Genomic DNA, 20,204 nt, shown 5'->3' on the forward strand with positions numbered 1-20,204 from the left:
CGCGGAGGAGCATTTCTGCTGCGCTTAGGAGAAGCGTTCGGAGAATGAAGTGTGATAATACCTGTGCTCGGCTGTCTCTCTCTTGCTGTTGTTAACAGTAATCGTCTCTCTTTCCCCTTTTCCTGCTGCCTTTTCTGCCCTTTCCCACCTACTTTTTGAATTTTTTCAATTGGTCTATCTTTTCTCTTTATTTTCCCTGCCTTTTGTTTTTCTTTTCTATCCCGCCCTGTTCTCGTCTCCCCACTTGCTTGTGCTCCATGTTGCTAGTTTTTATGTTCGCACGCTCATTATCACCCTTTTTTGTACTTCAAATCCCAGCAGCTGTCCAGCCAGGTCCCCGAGCACAGCCCTGTGGTTTATGGGACTGTGGAGAACACCCATCTCGCTGCCAGCACCCCTGTCACTGCGACTAGCCACCCGAAGCAAGGTTTGTTGATGGATATTTCCTTCCTGATTATTTTTAGTCTTTTTTTTTTTTCCTCCCCCCCTCCTTTCTTGATTTAGTTTGAATATTTTTGGCATGGAGACAAGCAGTCAGCAGAAATAGGAGGGGAGGGACTTCTTTTCCTCCAGTGGAACGTTTTAACAATGTGTTGCTAAGGGAATTAATTGACATTCGCCGACGTGAAACTGCTTTCAAATAATTGTATTCAGGCTTATATGTCCTAAACGTCGTTTCAGAACACCTAGAAGAGCGGAACCTCCTCTTGCCCACGTGCCATCCTTCAGAAACAAGTGTGTGGTAAAAACGCTCTTAGCCAGAGAGGCTTTATATCATTTGGACGATGGCACGTAACCAGAGCATCATATGGCTCCTCCAGAGCTGCTCCCTGTGTCCCGTCCTACAGGATACGGGAGTTTTTAATCAGAAAAAAAAAACACCAAAAACCATTAGCGTACAAAGTGTCTCATAACAAATATTGCTGACTTCAGTAAAAATGGCGCGGGTGGAAGAAGTTTCTTAAAATGATTACGGTTCCTTCTCATATCTAAGAATACCCATTTGAAGGGAGATTTTTTTAAGAAGTGTTTAAAGAAAAGGGTATCCCAGGCGGGAGGATGGAGCGTGCCAAGTCTCTTCCCACACTGCAACTTTATAGCCACCCTAAAAGCCATGAAAAAGCTGTAGGTAATACTGTATATACTGCCGTCATGTTAACGGGCTCGGTGTTGGAATACGGAGTCGACACCGTGGTTTGCTTCCTGGTCATTCACCGCGTTGCAGCATTTGAGGTTTCTCCCTAGAGCGATGTGTACGTGAAAGTTGAGAAGTGCCATCTTTTCGCTCGTGAGCGTTGCCTGTAAACTTTGAGCCTGCTGCGATTATTTTTTGTTCAGAGTATTTGCTAGAGGAAAACTAAGCCCCAGGGAAGCACAGCTCTGGGAAGGAGGAAGAGAAGCTGCCTCTGCTGCTTCAGAAGTCACAGATCCAAGCAGCAGCCCAGTCACTGTTTGAAAGTAAAGGGGAGTATCCCTGAGGCTCGTTTGTACCAGATTCTAAAATTGACTGAAAATGTTGCTCTTTTACAGCCGTAGCGTAGACTTCAGGTTTCTCCCTCGGTGAGAACTGTTCCATGGATGCATCTCTAGACTGCTGCGGTGTCTAGAAATAGTTGAAAAGGGTCCTTTTGGAGATTGTCTGGTCCCGTCTCCCGCTTGAAGCGGGACTATGGCTTTGTCTAGCTCTTTGTGCAAAATTCGGATGTCTCTGTCGCCTGAAAAACTTGTGAGTAGGTTTAAAGTTTATCAAATTGACTGTGACTGCGCCGGCCGAGTGTGGCTTGCAGGCTCGCTGCCGTGTGGTGCTGCTCGGCGTCAGCGCAGCCGCTTTTCCTTGTCCGCCTCCTCTGCCGACGTGCCCAAGTCCCGCTCGCTGCCAGGGACACGCTGTGAGCACGCCGAGGTGCGTGGTGGCACTGGGACTTGAACAACTCGTGGCTGCGATGCAGGCAGCGCAATGCATCTGCCTTTTTGAGCGAGTTGATGCTGAACCGTAAAATCCAGCACTTTTCATCACAGTATTTCAACCCTGGGGATGAAAACTTGTCTTTCCAGGATAAGCGGGTCTTCTCCGTTGTCTCTCTCAAGCTTAATCCTTTCGTAGGCAACTGTAAGTAAACTGGAAGTAAGTGGGTTTTAGTTAGTTAGTTACACAGATCTGACTGTGCTGGTTGAAATACAAATCGGGGCTTGAACTGGGATTTAGCACTGATGAGCTTTCCTGTGTTTATCTCCGTTCCATCCCAGAAAGATTCAAACATTTGTTCCAGTCCAAAAATTGCTAAAGAGCACATTTATGTAAGCATTGCAGGGAAAGAGCGAGCCCTGAAATAACACCATTAGCATTCGGCTGTGGCCTCGGGGCGGGGGAGAGCAGGGGTGGTGTCAGTCGCAGGACAGAGCGAGTTAAAGGTGAAGGAAGTTTAGGCACCATTAAAATTATTTCTTTAAACCGAACTAGTGACTGGGGGGGCACATCTTGCCAGAAATACATGCTGAGGTATCAAAATAATTTTTCACTTTGTGCCTGATGTTGGTGTTGTTTTTGTTCCAAAATAAAAATAGGCATAGATAGGGTTGCGTGGCTTGCTTAAGCAAGTGTTTATTAAAACCAGTATTATTGCTTCCCTTAAGACCCCTCTGCCGTGTTCGTCCTGTGGATCGGATTGTGCCGATCAGTTGAAATTTGGTATGAAGCTGTCATTCTAATTTTGTGGTATTCGGCGATCGTTTCGCAGTTATTTATAACCGCGCGCAGCATTTGGCCCGTTTGGGTTGGGGATCGGGAGTGGAGCTTGTGTGCTGTGCCGGCAGACCCGGCCTCTGTTATTTTGCACTGCGAGTATCTGCAGTCCCAGTTATTTTTGCGTAGAAGTCATTAGCGAGGCTGAATTTGTGTTGCGTTTAATATCCTTGGGTTTTTTTTTAAAAGACAAGCATTTGGCATTTGCTGCTTTTAAAGCAGCTTCTGGCTTATCAGGCTTCAAAATTCGTGCATGACCTGGAGGCTGGTATAGGAATTGTTACTATAATACCTCAAAAAGTGGCGTTATTTGGGGGCAAGCGGTTAGCTGTCGTTCCTATAGGTGCCCCTGGCGCATATATATCAGCAGGGCTGCAGCAGGCGAGGGTGTTGCCGGAGAATTTAGGTCAAGCTGATGGCAGAGCGTGCAGGAGCCTGGCCGCAGGCCAGGCTGGTGCAGAAGTTGTAACGGGGTGTAATTGTGGATGAAACCAGCGCTGTCCACGTTTACTCAGCTTGCACAGGTTCCGTGGGAGGTTTGGAGTAGTTATTATTATTTTTTTAAACCTCTTTCCAAATCCTGCGATGTATCAGACATGGAGAACGCATAACGTGGTTTGTGGAAAATAGGTTGATGTCAGATCCCGAAGTTTGGAAAGCTTCGAGCCCCTCTGCTGACACTGTGACTCAGTAACGTGTGCTGCAAAAACCGCCTGCGAAGCCAGCCTCGGTACCGCCTCGCCAGTGTTTGCATCGGGACAAAAGATGGAAAAATGGCAGCAAGCCCAGCGATTATTTTCAGATAAACACCGCGAAGCAGAAACAAATTCCCATATCCAGTAAAATCTTCCCCAGCCACTGCTCCGGGCAGCCTTTGCCGCCACGACCACCCAGCAGCCCAGCTCCTTCTCTGGCTTTAACGTCTTTGTGTGGAGGAGATAGCGAGTATCTGTCCTGCTGAGTTTGTAAAAGTATTTCTAATGACGAGTAATTTTGCAAGATTTGTGTTTATTTGGAGATTTTTAAAAAACCTATTGGAGTAAGCTTTCCTCCTGAACAGCCTAGTGCTTCCAGTAAATACTTTCTAAATATAATGTGAGGAATGATCTTGGCATGTTTAGGAAAAGGGATCTGATTCAGTTTGGATGAATTGCGTTGATTTTTGTTTTCCCGTCCCAACTGTATGTTGTTTCACGTGACTGTTCCTGTAATAGTTGGCAGGGATGAATGTTCTTTTGCCAGGACTTTGAGATTTGTTCTGCGTGATGGTCGTTCAAGTTAAGATTTACTTCTCATTAGCCAAATCTGCTCATCGTTCTTTGGAAATCTCCCCTCCCCAAATTACTTTTCTCCTTGAATTTTGCACACGTGGCCTGTATCAGTGACTAATATATTGGCCAAATAAGGTGTAGTTTGAAGAAAGTGGGTTGAAACCACTGGTTTGAAAATGCAGCTGTATATTTTTGCTGTGCTTTTTATCTCTCAGCATGTTTTTCTAGACACTTCAAATGCGCTGCTTTTTTTTCTTTTGAGCGATCTCATTTGACTCGAGGGAGAGAATATCCAGGCAGTTGTTTATAGTGAGCTGTAAATGTCAAGAATGCTCCATGAGTTGTCTGCAAAGGATGTTCCAGAAATCGGAGGTGACGCATTTTCTTTTCTAAACTAGTTCCCAGGTCCTTTTTCTTCCACAGAGCCTTCAGAATCAAAATCAGCTGTTGGGATACTTTCTCCCATCTTTTTCCTCAGTTGTCAATCCTCCTCCAAAGCCATCTCCCTACGTGCCTCATTAAGTTGATAAACTACTGCTTTGGCCGTGATCCTCGCTGTAACACTGCTGGGGCTGTTGGCGGCTGGAAGCAAAGTTCTTCGTTGCTCCAGCTGTTCCTGAAGATGGGACGTGACGGTCCGAGCAGTTTCGGACGGGTTCTCCTTCAGAAACCCTTTCCCTTCAGCCTATCTGTTGAATAAGCTCCAAATGGGAAGCCAGCAGAGCTGGAAAAGCCCAAGCAAAGCCATACCTGTTCAGTTCTACCTGAATTTTGACAATTTGGGGTTGGTTGTGGCCTTCGATTTCCTAGTCGGAACAGGGAGGTTTGTGCCTCTGGATTTTCCAGAATTGCTGTTTTGCTGTTGCAGCAGCGTCCCGACGGAGTTCCCTGTTGCTTCGGTGCTCAGAAAGCTTCGGGGCGTTTTGCGTTCATGGCGCGGAGCAGAGCTCCCTCCCCGAGGACAGACAAAGCCGACCTCCTCGTAACGGTGATTAGGAGCTGGACCGCTGCGTCCCTGCCATCTGTATGATCGACGTGAGCGATACCTGTCTCGCCCGTCTTGCAGGGTTGTAGCACAGAGACGCTTTCCTAAGCAAGATCTTACAGTCAACGTCTTGTCGTCGAGTCGGAGGTGGGAGAAGGTCTTTTAGGATCTTGGCTCGTACTTTGTTCAAAAGAAGTGGGAGTGTGTTAAATGGAGTTGCAGCAGACCTTTGGGAGCTGCGTGATGGTCGCGGCAGGGACGGTGTTGCAAAGTCTGTTGCTAAACACAGGATTAAGTACAGGAACTTCTCTGTGCACGATATTTTGGGGTTTGGTTTGATACATGTGCATGTTTTGCCGTGCTTTTCCCACCCTGCTTGATACCCTTAGACCACAAACATCAAGAGGTAATGATGCTCTTCTTTGGTGGCAGCTGTGCTTAAATCTGTCTCTGTTTTTCCTTTCTTTGTGAAAAGGTATCTGCTGAAATTTAGAACAAAAAAAGGGATTGTGTCCTTCAGCCTGATGTGCTGATGGGCGATGGAGTTGAAAAATAACAAGTGGAGAAATAGGGTAGATGCATCTCACATCTCAGTACACCTGGCATCCGTAAATGAACAACCCGTCGTCAGTTGTCGAGTAGTTTCCCCGTTTTAGGAAGGGGAGGAACAGTTGCAGAGAACGCCAGCAGGTTGCCAGTGTCTCTGCGTGCCTGCATTTTGGAACATGAGTTTACCCAGGTCTTGGTGTTAAAACTCCCGGCTCCTTTGAGAAATAATCTAAGTAAAGCGTATTTGTGTCTTCCATAATTTCTGCAAAGAAAAATTCTATTTTCAGCAGCACTTTCTGCAAAAAAAATCCACATTTTGTAACATATTTCTATGCCTTTTCTGTAAAGGACAGCCGTTTACTGCAAAGCCTACATTCAGAAAAATAGAAGCAGCGATTGTATTTTCGGATCTGCCAGGAGCAGGCTGTCTGGACTTTTCCTTTAGATGCAAAGATTAGCTTCAGGTGCCTGTGGTGTCTTCCTCGGAGCTTCTTGAATAGTGGGCAGAATGCAGGCAAAGGGAACCAAGGTGGCTTAGAAACAGCGAAGGAGAATGGAGTTGACTTGTTGTTGGTAACATTGGCTCTTTTTTTCCTTCTTCTTTCCCAGAAGAGAAGCCAAAACCAGATCCAGTATTAAAACCACCTTCTCCAGTCCTCAGACCAGAACCCACTGGGGAGAAAAAAGATCAAGCTGGCCAGACGACCGAGGCCACCTCAGTGGAAACCCCACCAGAGCTTCCCCTTGCTCCATCGCCGACCCCGGCCGCTCCCATCGCAGTTGTTTCTACTGCTGCTGCTGTTGTCGCCGTTTCTAGTAAACCCACATTCACAGCTGACTCAGAGGAGAAATGTGAACTCGCTTCCCCAAAAGAGGAGGCAATGCCTATATCTAATGCCGCACCCTGCACGGACACATCGGACCCTTCGCCAGCGGAAGAGGCTGATGCCGAGGAGTGCAAGGAGCCTAGTAGTGTAGCATCTAGTGATATTCCAGTGACTGCTAGTACTAATCTAATTAATGAAGTGAACGGGGTGAGTGAAAAAGTAACTGCTGCAGAGAGCGTAGTAGATGTAGCCCAGACGGAAGTTGCGCCATTGACTGTTGAGTTGGAGACACCAGAAGCACCTCCAGCAGAAGTGGAAAGCGTGCCATCTTCCAGTGCTCTTCACGCTGCTCCCTCTCCTCCTCCCACCCCACCTCCCACCCCTCCACCTCCTTCTCCTCCGATTTCTGTTGCTGCTGCTGCTGTTACCACTACAACTCCTTCTCCACCTCCTCTTCCGTCTCCTAGTGCCCTCTCTGTTGTTCAGGGAGATTTAGAAGGAGAGGAGAGCACAAGAACTACTCTTAACGAAGAGGAAAAAGATACTGAAGAGAAGGAAGAGACAGAAGCAGATGGGCAAGTGGAGGAGAGCACGGAGGCTCAGAGTTTAAACTCGAGCAAGAGTCCTGTCCCAGGTAAGCGTTTGGCACCGTGGTTGCGTGAGGTAAACTGGAGGATGAAGGAAAGGGGTTTTTGGGATTCTTCCTCCATCAGATGTTGTGTCCATATCTATCCGCTACAAAAAAAAAATTCTGATCCTGCTGCATGAGCGTTGCTGTGATTGTGAAATGCTCATCTTTGTTTGCAGGGACAAAAAACCTTTCATAATTCTTCTTAAAAGAGGCAGCCGACTCGGATATGCGTCCCGGGGTTGGCTGGGTCCATGTAAGCTGCCAGCGTTTTGCTTTCAGGGTGATGCGGGGCAGCACTGCCAAGTGCTGTTAACGGGCAAGTTCGAAGGACACTGCTCTTGTTCTCTCCGAGATGACCGGTCGGTTTGAGGGCTCGTTGCTCTGAATTTATCAGGCTGCGCCTAAACCGGGTTAACGTTCCGACCTTGAAGCCCGCTGGGTGAACCTCCTGAGCCCGCGCTTTCTGGAAACCAGTGGGCTTGGGGGTTTTTTCCAACTATAAAAACGTGTCATGGTGTTACCAGATGTGGGTAAATGAAATGGACCACTAAAGCTCTTCCAAACGACTGAAGCACCGAGCGTGTCGCACCTTAATCTGCCCAGCCTTAATTAACGATGCATCTGGTTTTCCTCTGCAAAAGTACCACGTAAGCGAAATTTCCCCTTCTGGCTTGGCTGTTCTCATTTCACTGTTCTTGAAATTTTCAGAAAACAAGGTGCTTTCGTTTGGGAGGTGTAAGGATTTGGTACAGATAACTAAAAATTGAAATTTCTGTAGCTGCCTTTTAAAATCCAGGGTATTTCTGTAAGTGTTTTTATCTGCCGTTGATTTCAGTGTCCTGTTACATGACTGGTTTAGCGTTTAGTGGATTAATACGGACCGCTGTCTTTTTATTTGCTGTATTTTCTGTAGAAAACTGCTTCTTTTTTCAGGACTTCCTGGAAATGAAACTGTGGAAAAGAAGTGAAATAATCAATTACTTGTACTTAGCTGCTGGGGGGACTATAATGGTGCCTATTATGCACGCCTAGCAGTGTTAAAGCATTTAGTGTCGCATCTTTTACGCCCTGTTTTGCAGTCCTTTCAGAGCCGTGGAGCTGAGGTTGGTTGTCTAAATACACCCTTTGAATTTGGTGAAGTTTGGACAAGAAAGGAGAAACAGTAGGGCTGTGACTTGTTTTTTGGTTTGGGTTTTGGGGTTTTTTTTGAAGTAACATTTAAAATAGGGTTGGGGTTTTTTTTTTTTTAGTTTATTCTTTCCTAAGCAAGCGGTAGTGTGTAACGGCATGAGTAGCGTCCAGGGCTACACGCTGCTACGGATTGAATTAAACGAAAAGCTGTGCTTGGCCTTGTTCCATATTTGTGTAATTGTATTGTCGGTCAATATGCTGAATCTTAAATAAAATCCAGTATCTAGAGAAGATCAGAAAGATCCCTTCACTATATCATCCATAGCGGTGGGGATTCTGTTGATATTTTTCTGTTTTTATTTTACTCGGGTCATTTCACTGCTCTGGCGCTTGTTGTTCTTTCAATCTGAGCTACTTCATAACACAAATTAATTTCCTTACCAAGTGGAGAAATGGGACTCTCTCTGTAAGTAAGGTTTTACACAGACAGGTTCCAGCTTGCCGTATTATTGCTTGCTTTGTAATGTCCTGTAGTTTAAATTAAAAAAAAAAAAAAATTGCTTACAGCATTTTGGGCTTTTAATTATGCAGAAGATTAATTTTAATGCTCCAGTGTCATCGGGCTAGACAACACACATTAGCCAATACATTGGCTTTGGCAACAGAGAAACAAATATTTCTCAAGTCACGTAAAAGATCACTTGAAACTCTGATCACTATTAAAAGCTCAGTACTTCAAGGAAAGCAAAATACTCTCCCAGTCAGTTTTTTTTGTGCTTTACCCCTTCTTTCATGGTGTATAACTGTATTACATTTCTCTGCCAACCTTTTTTTGAGCAATAGTTTTCCAATTCTTCCTTGGGGAGAAGAGGAGAGATTTAAATAACGTAATCTGAAGGTGACTGCTAATTCAGGCGTCCGTCTAGGCTGAGCGAGGAATTGCATGTCTCTGCCATATGCTGGAAAATACAAATGCTGAACTTCAGGAGCAAAGAGACAGGGCTGTATTATTTTTTTTGACTCTTGGCCTTTAGTCCAAGGAATTTTTTTATGATCTCTGGAGATACAATAGAAAGTGGGATAAGGGAAACTTCGCAGACACGTGGTGGTAAGCCTGAGCTCTGTGACTTTTAACACTATTTCTTCGGGGTTTTCAGCAGAAGGGTGTACTTACTACAGAGCGGGTCGGTTGGCCACAAATCATACCGCTTTCTTCCCTTTAATGGGAGCTGATCTGTTTGACCAGGAGGCTACTCGGACCCAAGACCTCTAAGAATAATTAATTGCTGCTGCGCTTGCTCCTGAGTCTCCTTTTCATAGTTACAATCTGGCCTGCCTAGAAATGGGGGGGTTTCAGGACGAGACGCCAATCCACCTCCTCCCTGACGTGGCAGGGCGGTGCTGCTGGGACTTGCAGGTGTATCCCGTGCTTTGCGATGGAGGTGACAGCTTTTCAGTGATGAATGAAACGATTTGGTTCTTCCTCAGGCGCTTTACAGACTGTGCTTTTATCTAACAGTCAGAGAAACAATACTTTTATTTTTTGCTCCATCAAGCTCTGTATAGAGAGAGAAGAAAATACGTTCAGACTGCAGAGGCTTTCCCTTAAACATCTTTATTCTCCAGCAGTTCTTTTTTACAGCTCAAGAAAATGAATTTTTCAGTGTTTGCAGCACTGGAGACTGGAGCTGAGCAGAGCTGACCCTTTTGGGATCCTCTACTCTTGCTTTTCCACTGGCATTTGGTCTCTGCCAGATTTCCGAGGTCGGAGGTTGTCTACAGGAGCACCTGTGTTGTAGTCCTCCTACTTTGTAGAAATTGGAGTATGCTTAGTTTTCCTTTTTATTTTACACTATATTCTATCTACTCTTAACGTCCTAAGTTGTGTTAGCCTGCATAATGAGGACAGCAATTTTAGTGGCTCACTCTCAACGTAGCCAGTTCACCCATAGCCAGCCCATCAGCATCATCGGTCTTGCTTACAATCCCCTACGAAATGGGGAAGATTCAGTGGGTTTCAGGGCATTAAGCCACTGAGAACTGCAGTTTTTTATCCTGCAAGCAGGATGTTGTACCTGCCTGTGCGGTGTATTGCTGCGGTGACTGTTAACTGTTTCTGTTCTGAGCATTTGCCAAAATGTGGGGTTAGAGGAGACGCGTTCACCCTACTGCGAGTGTGCAGGCGGCGGATCTCGTTCCTGCCTGCTGAGGGACGGTTATCTTGAGGTTTTCAGGATGGGCAGAGCTGTTCTCTGCAAAGGGCAAGAGCACGCAGCTTTTAAAATAATTAATTCCTACTCATCTTTATTACAAGTAAAAAAAATACAGATATTATCAAGAGAAGAACTCGGCGCTCAGCCTGTGAGCCTTACTGAAAACATTGCTCCGGTTAAAAGTCATCAGCAATGCGCAGCTGCTTTTATAATTAAATTGTGTTTTTTCTCTAGTAGCTTCGCTGCCTGCGGTGAGGAACCAGCACTTCTCGGGGAACAAAACAGGAAAAATTTTGTTGGTGGAGTGGAATTTCTAAAGAAGGCGGCTCTACCAGAGACTTGAAGCCTTTAGGACATGCTCTGAATGCCTGCCTTTGATGTAATCTTTCTATCATGGCTATTGCAAGAAGCAAAGAGTAAAATAAGAGATTGATGTCTGTCCCAGGCAGAACTGCTAGGAACACGGGAAGCCAAAGGAGCTTAATACGCATTGAATTCAAAGGGCTGTTTCTTGTAGAGCTAATTCATGAGATGTATTTCAATATAAAGTAGCCCAACTGACTGCGAGTCCCTGGGTTTCTTAGCTGTGGAGCCTGGAACAAGCAACTTGGGGCAGTAATTGGAAATATCTTGGAGAAATATGTGCAGCACCCAAAGGCGGAGAGCCGGAAACATAAATCAGGTGTCGCCTTTTTCTTGAGTTGCTGCCATAGCCCACTGGAATATATTTTCTTTCCCGTGAGCTGTGAGGCGATGGTGAGTCTTTGCTTTGGTTTTTAATGGCACATTGGCTAAGAAATAAAAATTTAAGAGCTGGTATTAATTTATGCTTAGCAGTTGGCACCCACATCAGAGAGGAGACTGCCTTCTCTGTCCCGCCTGATGGGTTGTGGACGTGCTGGGGTGGGTATCTCCTGCAGAAAGATGTTCCACTGAAGAACATGATGTAGCTGGAGAAGTGGATTGAGGTAGCGTAGGATCTGCTGAGCAGATTTCTCCAGTGGTGATGATGTTACCAGTAGTGATGTCCAGGATAGTCTGGAAATAACGAAACAAAAGATTTTGTTACTTTTTCCAGCCCTAACCTAGATGGGTATTGTCACTCCTGTTATCTCTCCTATTTTTGTAAGCAGCGGTAAACAAAGAGCTCGCAGTGTTGGCGAGACAGCGGTTCGCTGGGTCTGCTGGTGTCCCTTCTCCAACGGACAGAATTCACCACCGAACACGTCGAAGCAGGCTGAAAACAAGCTCTGGAAATGCGTGAATGCAGGCAAAAATGAACCTCCGTTTGAGAACGAGTTTGATTATTGGTGTGCACGCAAAATGCTTAATCTGGGGGGATGGGAAAATTGAGAGAAAGACCAGAAGTGTCCAGAGACCTTCCTCATCCAGAGCCAAACTAGAGACGTTACTTTTGGTTTCTCGACGGCTCATGTTGTGCCTCGTGGCTGAAACTTGGTTTTCCGATAGCGCCGTTGTCCTGGTCACGTTTTGGGTTTGGGAGGGTTGGCATCTAAACTCACTTTAATTTCCTAAGCATACATTAGCATAAATTCTCCTGTTGAGTCAGTTCCTGTAGCAGAAATGAGAACTCCAATGGGGAAAAAAAAAAGAAAAAAATCTGATGTCTGCTATTTTAAGAGGGGAAAAATTTAGCAACGTCTCTGAAGGTCTCACCGGTCACCTCTGAAATACGGTCGGGTGTTACTAAGGAGTTACAGGCTGCAAAACCACAGAGCTAAGCGAAGGCTGCTGCCGTCTCTTGGGATTGAAGGCAAGCGTCCGGCCAAGCATCCTCATGCAGGGAAGCCCCAAAGTACCAAAAGGATTCTGCATGATTAAAACAAGGCAAAAGCTGTGAGACTCAGTCAGGAGGCTTGGCAGGACAGCATCCTTTATATAGCTTTCTTTTGCCAAAAAAAGTGGAAAAAATGTATTCTTGAGGAGCGATAATGTTAACATCCTGACAGTTGAGGAAGGAAACACCCAAACCTTTGCCAACCCCAAATCCATGACCTCGAGTTTATTTCTGTTTAAAAATGAAACATTATTTTACACCGTGGATGTTTTCTATAGTGTAGTTTAAGCTTGAGTGAAATTCTATCAAATTAAAAACTTTGGGATTAATCAGTTAAATTGCTTGGCTATGGAAGAATTTAGGTCATTACTGTGTGGATGTGACCCCTTCCTTGAAGAAATCCCCCAAAAGTGTGGAAGTGGCATCAGCAAACAAGAAAGCATCATATCGTGGCAGTGGGGCTTGATGTCCAGCCTTAAAACAGCAGGCTGGCTTTTGAAAAGCACTAGATTTTCACTGAATTTTAGCAGATTTCGTGGTAGAGGGAACTGTGGAGCCTCGCTTAGGTCCCCGCTTTGCTAAGTCACGAAGTTAACTAAGAAGTTACCACCTGCAGGGACACCTGGTCCTTACCCAGCCCCGATTTCACCCCCAGACAGTGAGAATAACTCGGCTGTTCTTGCGAGGGTACCGTGAACTTCTGTTGGCAGCAGTAAAAGCTAATCCCTGGTTGCGTAAGGCAAAGCCGTTTTGCAGTCTGTGCCTCCTTGGCCATTTCTCTACTCTCCTTCGAGCCCCAGAAAATTCAGGATTACTGCTGAGGCTCTGACCTGCTCGTAAAGCTTCGAGTTTCTCCGTAGGGTGCTGCGATGGATGTGGCGTGCGGGACTCGGAGTTTGGGAGACCCGGATGATTCTTCCAGCTCCTCCATGAACCAACAGTTCTGTCATCAAGCGGACGACATTTGAATCTTTGAATTAGACTTTTTTTTTATTTTTATTAACCTTTGCTTTTGTGATGTTTAGCATGAAGATAAATATATTTTATCAGCAACGGTAGCTCCTGTTGCGCTGTGGGTTGGGGCCAGCGTGCTGACTGTCGTGATTTCCGCAGCCCGCAGTGTTTCTGCAAGTCCATAGTCGCCCTCCAAACAGGGGAACGCTGTTAAGAAGCTGCCAAGGCTCCTACGTATCTTTTGGGGCAGCGGGAACGCGGCAAGTCCACTTTCCTCCTTGCCCATGGGAACAAAGTAGGCCATTATCAACACTCTTTTCATTTATCCGTAGTTGAAGAGCATTTCAAAATCGTATTTTATTGTGATAAAATAAGGACACGCTGTGTTTTTCCACAGTGTCTGCTAGAAACCAAAGGCTCGAGCTGGAAATCTGTTTGCAGTAAACTTCCATCACGGAATCAATTCTGTTTGCGCTCTGTGTTAAATATGCATCTGTGCCTAGTATCAGAATTTAAGCTGGTAGCACTTGCAACAAATTACGAGCGTATTGGATTAATGGGTTTGTCTCCTCTTAATATATTGTGTGGTTTCTTTTACCCTTTGGAGGGGAGAGAGTGATTAGAGTAAATCACTGCTGATTTTAGAAATATTATGTGGTGTTTTCATTGAATTGGTTGGCCAGGGGAATTAATGAATGGTGGAGTTGTTAACCTGCTTTTAAGTTGAAATATAAATCCAGCTTGGGAGAGCCAGTAGTGCTGCAAGATTGAAGGAGTTGTCCTTTTGGATGAGATAGTGGAATTTTTGGCCTGTTTATGGTTACGGTCCAGATGATGGTTAATTCTGACAATATTTCTTGAGGAAAAATATGTTGACAACGACCTTCACTCCTAGCCAATACTTGATGTTTCAAAAAATTCAGTTTCTGAAGGTTTTCTTTTGCCCTGCATGATTCTTACAGTGGTGGTAATAGACTCCTTGCTATCACAAGCGCTGTTTCGAGCTTGAATGAGCAACTTGTAAAACAATTGCAGTGTTTTAATGTCACACTAACGATTTTGTTATTACCGCATTGAAAGAAAAAGTAGTTATGTCAAGCTGAATCCTCCGCAAGGCTGTGACTGCTTCGTTTTCCTGTATGTAAAACCAGCGCGCAAGAGGGAAGCGCATCACCCGCGGCCAAATTTGCTGCGTGTAATTTAGTGTTTTAATAGATGTACGCTTATATTGCAGCCCAAACAGCCGTAACTGCACCAAAGATGTGGAAGAAACCAAAAGACCGGACCCAAGCCCCTGAGGAGGTGATAGAGGCGGAAACAGAGGTAAGAACCACCACAGTCTCACTTTAGACAAATTTCATGATGATGTTGCTCTCTTTAAACTGTATTTTAGAGCCGTTGCTTCCTAGTTGTCAGCCCTGGATCTTTGCGAGACATTTTTTGGGGAGGGGAACTGTGATATTCCGCAGCATTTTAGTCTGTTCCCTGTTAAGTTTTCTTCCTTCTTGCCTAATTTAACGACTCCCAACCTTCAAGAACATGTAACTGCTGTCCTTCCAGTAAAGGATGAGATAAAAGTGGGTTTGAATCCCTTAGCGCTGCCCTGTTCGGGTCGCAGGCCGCTATGGTGACATTTGGCAGGTTCTTCTGTGGCACAGTGATGTCATTGTGATGTCATGGCTAAAGGTTAGTTTTCCTGATGACCACCTGATGGAGAAGCTGGGAAGGGAAAACATTGCCGTTTCCAGGCAAAACCACCTCGGCGGTAGTTAGATGAGTAAAGAAAATCTCCCTTGCTGCCATTCCGGTAAGGATATTGAGGAGGAACTATCCTGGGTAAAATTGGGGTTAGAATAGATCACAGAGCGGGTAAAAGAGTCCAAATGTAAAAATTCAGACTGCCCTCTGCATATATGAAACCTGATGTCAGCCACACGTGACACAGAGAAGCGTTGCTCCTTCACTCCAAATTTTTCTTTAATTCAGCTTCCCCTTGCCACAAACGTCGATGAACCTTTCCGTTCTAAAAACATGTTGTTGCACAGTAAATCTTGAGTCTTAGAGGATGGTGCTTCATCCTTTGTGTAAGCAAACGTTTGCAGCACTTAGACGTTATGAGTGGTATGTAAGTGCTTAAGATGCTTATGTGCAAGGTACCGCGCTGCGACAGCTAGTCTGCGCGCAACAGAGCACGATGATTAGGTATTAAAATTAAATTTTAGGAAATTAGGGAAATTAAAAGCATCCCTGTGCTTGTTTTCAAGCCGGAGAGCAAAGGATGTTGCTGGGCTGCACCAGCGAGTTCATATCCTCTGTAACGCTTTCTTCGTCGTTTTTTGGAGGAGTCTTGTCTCCTGGACCACTCGGCTTTTTCACCAATGCTAATTTTTCAGAGTATTCCCTAGAAAAATCTGCAAAAAGCATTTGGGATGCGGTGCCCTCGGGTAGGGAGGCGAAAGGATGGAGAGCCTCTTCCGGAGCATCCCCAATTAAGTCTTTCCTTTGTGTAATGCTTTTAGGCGTGTTGGGGTTTCTCCCAGGAGAAGTGCGTTCCTACCACCTCCTCTGTCCAAATGCGGAATAAGGCTGTGTCCTTGGAGAACTCTAAAATTAACAGCCAGGGATACTTGTTAATTTTTTTTCCTGAAACCAAGATGCTGTATGTCCCATTACCTTCTTTATTGGGATCTGCTCCGATTAGCAGCAGGAAGCACACGCTTAAGGCAGGATCCCCCCCAAAACAAGCGTGGTGTGCCCCTTGAAGTAGCCGGTGAGCTGCGGGAGAGGGGAAGAGCGAGGTTGTCTTTCTAGGCTGGGATTGCTCCTGGCTGTCGTGCGACAGGACTTAACCGTTCCTTCCATCCCATCCCAGTAGCTTCTGGGGTTTTCACGGGCAGCGCTAAGTCTTTCCAGTTGCACTGTTAATTATCGGTGGTTATCTCCGGGAACGAAACGATAAATCATCCGCTTGTCTGTGTGTTGTTCCAGATCTCCATAGCGCTGTTTAAGATGCGTATGTATTCCTGTTAGGTGCAAAATGCCGTGTGAATAAACGAAGAGCTGTTTCACGTGCTCTGAATTTTGGCAGGGTGTTTTTCACGTAACCTCTGTGTTTCCATCAGCCTAAAGTAGAAGAGGAACTTTCAGGTGACAAAGTACTTGAATCTGACCAGGAGAAAATGAGCCATGGGTTTCAACTGGAGAGAGACCCCTCTGAGCTTAAAAAAGCAAAACCTGTGGAAGAAAACGGAGAGCAGGAAGCAGAACCTGTCCGGAACGGTGCCGAGAGCGTTTCAGAGGGAGAAGGAACCGATGCAAACTCAGGCTTCACAGAGAGCTCCAGCGAAGGGCCAGTGTACCAGTATAAACCAGGTAAATCCTGTTTCAGACTCTTGCGTGCTCGCTTGGTTTTCTGCCTCCCTCCTTTCAGGGCTGCGAACGCCCTGTGCATCCTCCCCGTGGAAGGAGGGATGTTTCCAGTGGGGCTGGAAGGGGGTACAGCGTTTGACCGTGTCCGTGCTGCCGGGATCCGCTAACAAACAGGCTCAGAGACACCTTCTGGGGGAGCGTGAGGGAAAGGCTGTTTTTTCTCTTGCTGGTGGTAATGAAGAAAAGAGAAAATCCCTGATTCCTCGAATCGATTGCGCATGGGAATGTTGGCTGCAGCCCAGGGGAAATGGTGACGAACGGGTTCCCGTGTGATCGACAGCTGAGAACGATCCAAGAAATTCCGTATACGCAGACATACTGCTTAAATAAGAGGTCTGAAAGTTCTGACTGGGTACTCAATATGAGTATGGGTGTTTACAGACATTTAATTTCCTGGCTAAACAGTTGCGTAGTTCTTCAGAGTTCTAGAAGAGTAAGGAAAAGAAAAGAAACAGTATGAACTGTGAGCATGGAGTTCTTTTGATAAAATATTTCAGGTGGGGGCTCACAGGATATGGTCCTTCCACTGCTGCTTAGCGCTGGATATAGTCTACCTAAGGGGTGCTTTTGTAATTTATTTAAGATACTTAATTTTTAGACCAGAACCTCTATTAATTCACCTCATTAAGAGAGACCTTGAGACCCACTTACTTCTTGGTTGCTACCAATTTTTAAGCCATCTCTTGTTCAGGTGAAGCTCCCTCAAAATAAATCGGTCTTTTTCTTAAGAGCTCAGAAATTCAAGAGTATGAAGCAAAATAAAGAAGGACCGTGAGAGCCCAGACAAGGTATCGGGAAGGAGCGCCGCCGTTAAGTGATTAAACTGCGTTGTTATTTCAGCGCTGCTTTGTTCTGACAGAGACCTGAGTTGCTTTTCTTTCATTAATTTGGTAGTGTAGTATCGTTAGGAGAAAATGTAGAGGCCTCTTGATAGCTTACCACACACTGAGGATAGCTTAACAGTTCATTAGTTACGCACATCTTGAAGTTAATCCATAATTCATCAGCTGTCTCTCCGAAACACCCGATGCAGTCCGAACGATCCCAGTTGGATCTGGACGTCCATTCGCTCAGGTGGAGGGGTTGGATCGATCCCTTGGGAAGCAACACGCATCGGACTCGTCTGCTGCAAAGCAGACCTGGCCACTTGGTGCAACAATCCTCGATTTCAGCTCTGCTCTTTCTAAAAAAGGGGATTTTTGCCTTTTGGTTGACGATAGGAGGAATTATGTTTTATCTCTCCCCTCGCCGGGGATCCAGAAAGCCTGCCTGTGGTGCTGCCCAGCTGCTTCTCACGTTAAAACAGCTTGTTAAAATCTTTCCAGGAGAAGGGAACTGTACATACAGTTTCTTGCTGCTGTCGGTACTTTTCCATGATAAATGGGGGGTGGTGTGGCACAGTGGATAGACAGCTGGCCAGGAATTCTGGCTGGGACACAGCTAGCCAGCCAAACCATTTTCTGCACCCTTTTATCCCAAAGCTCTGTAGAAATAAAACTGCACAAAGAGCTAAAAATTGTAATTACTTTTGTGTATTTTCATTCCCAGTTATTAAAACCCGTCACTTGAAATAAGTTCCTGTTTGCGGCCTCTGCAGGGATGAGGATGGTGAGAACCCAGAGACCTAAAGCTGGTGACCGGGGACTAAAATAAATAATAAAAAACCTTAACGGCGAACCGGAACAGCTGGATAAATGCGAAGCAACACCGTTTGGTGTCCGTGAAATACAAAGATGGCATCTCATACAGATGTTTTTCCTTCAGATAAAAACATGCTGCCCGCGTACGGGCCTGACTAGTCAACCTGGCTGCTGAGCAAGTCCAGGTTTTCTTTCCTAACTTCAAACAAACTGTGCGGCCGGCAAGGAAAATCCTGTCTCTAGGCTACCAGATGCTAATTCTCCTTGCACTGAAATGGTTGTAGGTTTACATTTTTGTTTGCATCAGGCGAGGTCCTCTACGGCGCAGTTCTCCTGCCCAGAAAGCCCTCTGAAAAAATGGGTGAAAAGTTGTAATTCTTAGAACGTGGCCTGCAGTTGTGTGTTTTCTTTGGTTCCCGCTGTTATCTCCAGCATGGGTTGTTAAAGGCTCGGTGTTTTCATGTTTTCAAAGGATATTTTTGTTCTGCGCAGCGCTTTCCTCGGCTCTGCGTTTATCGCTCTCTTTTACACAAAACCAGCCTCTTCAACTTTTGCAGTTTTGCCCAGAAACCGGGAACCATCCTCGTTTCATCATAGCGCATGAAAGAGTGCAAGTCAGAGTTAAAATGAGATGACGTGGGTTAAAACTGGAGTTGGTGATTAGCTCTGTGCGTGGCTGCTGCTGGAGTTGGCTATATGCTCCCCGTTGTTTATGTTCCTTTAACGTGATGTGTATTCCTCTCCTTGCTGCCTTCAAAATGAAAATAAAGTTAAATTAAGGTTTCCCAAGCAGCTGTAGCAATCGCTTCCCTTTAGGTTTAGGGGAAGCGCGTTGCGGAGAGCGGAGGTTTTTGTTACCTATGAATCTCAGGCACCTTCTCTCCTTATAGAGCAGTGGAAGCCCCTGGACCCGGAGGGGAAGAAGCAGTACGACAGGGAGTTCCTACTGGATTTCCAGTTCATGCCTGCCTGTATCCAAAAGCCGGAGGGGCTGCCTCCCATAAGCGACGTGGTTCTCGACAAGGTGAGAGGAGAGCCGATCAAACAGGTGCGTGCAGTTTTTTAGCTATAACTACAGATCCCTAGTGCGTGCTTCGTTCCTTGGTTGTTTTGATGCAGACTTTTGTCAGGAAGGGGAAATGCTTTGCTGGTGTCACATCACAAGATCTTCAAATAGAGACATTGGTGCCTAATGAATGAAGATTTAAAAACTGAAGCATTTTTAATGGTCTCTATCTGGATTACGTTATACGCAGTTGTTATTAAAAATTAAAATTATAAAACCATGACGATCTGAGGATATAAGCAAAGCAAGACTGAACAGAGAGGCAGTGTCTTCTATTAGATCAATTCTACGGTTAGAAAGCGTAGGCAAGCTTTTGGGCAAGCTGGTTTTTTTTTTTTTTTTGTCTGAAACAGTTGTGTCACTATTTATGAGCTGATCTAATAAAAGATCTTTAAAAGCTTGACTCAAAAGGTTTTATGATTTCTGTCCAGCCTTATTACAGATGTGATTTTCTCTGCTGTGTGTCTGTGCTTATTGAAATCCCTGTTGTTTCTGAAGCGCTGACACCAAGACCTTATTCTCCTCTCAGTTAGAGCTATGTAGTTAGTTGATTTTGATGTAACAGCTACAGACTTAAGATTCAAGATTAAAGCTTAACATTCAAGCACAGATCAGGACAGAGGTGATTCTCATGTGCAGAAACATTTCCACTCTGAATTTCCTACCCAGACAAATTGTAAAACGCAGCTTTGTTCCCAAAACAATTTCACCCACCTCCTCGTTTTCTGTGATTACTTCTCACTGCTCTGTCTTTTGGGCTTCCTTTGCTCGGTCGGCCATCTGTCTTGTTAACACAAAAGACATTTGTTTGAGGGAAGGTGGCAGTTTTGTGATCCTGAGCCAAGACTATCACGTTCATTTTGCAGAAGTCAGGCCCATGTCGCCATGATTTTATCCTCCGTAAGTCATGCCCAGCCTCAAAATGTTTCTGAACTCCCACCTATTTCCTCGATAGCCACCTGCAGAA

At 45.4% G+C, this 20,204-nt stretch overlaps 1 protein-coding gene across 1 annotated transcript in view; it reads left to right on the forward strand.

Annotated features, from left to right (window-relative positions):
* Positions 1–20,204, forward strand: part of EIF4G3 (eukaryotic translation initiation factor 4 gamma 3) — a 79,814-nt gene that overhangs the window by 27,853 nt on the left and 31,757 nt on the right. The window contains exons 9-13 of the mRNA XM_082009465.1: positions 319–427; positions 6,158–7,009; positions 14,337–14,425; positions 16,225–16,474; positions 19,062–19,219. Coding sequence (XP_081865591.1) covers positions 319–427; positions 6,158–7,009; positions 14,337–14,425; positions 16,225–16,474; positions 19,062–19,219 — 1,458 coding nt within the window. The remainder of the gene's footprint in view (positions 1–318; positions 428–6,157; positions 7,010–14,336; positions 14,426–16,224; positions 16,475–19,061; positions 19,220–20,204) is intronic.

The sequence above is a fragment of the Phaethon aethereus genome (genome assembly GCF_964289735.1).
Source record: "Phaethon aethereus genome assembly, chromosome: 21".
NCBI lineage: Eukaryota > Metazoa > Chordata > Aves > Phaethontiformes > Phaethontidae > Phaethon > Phaethon aethereus.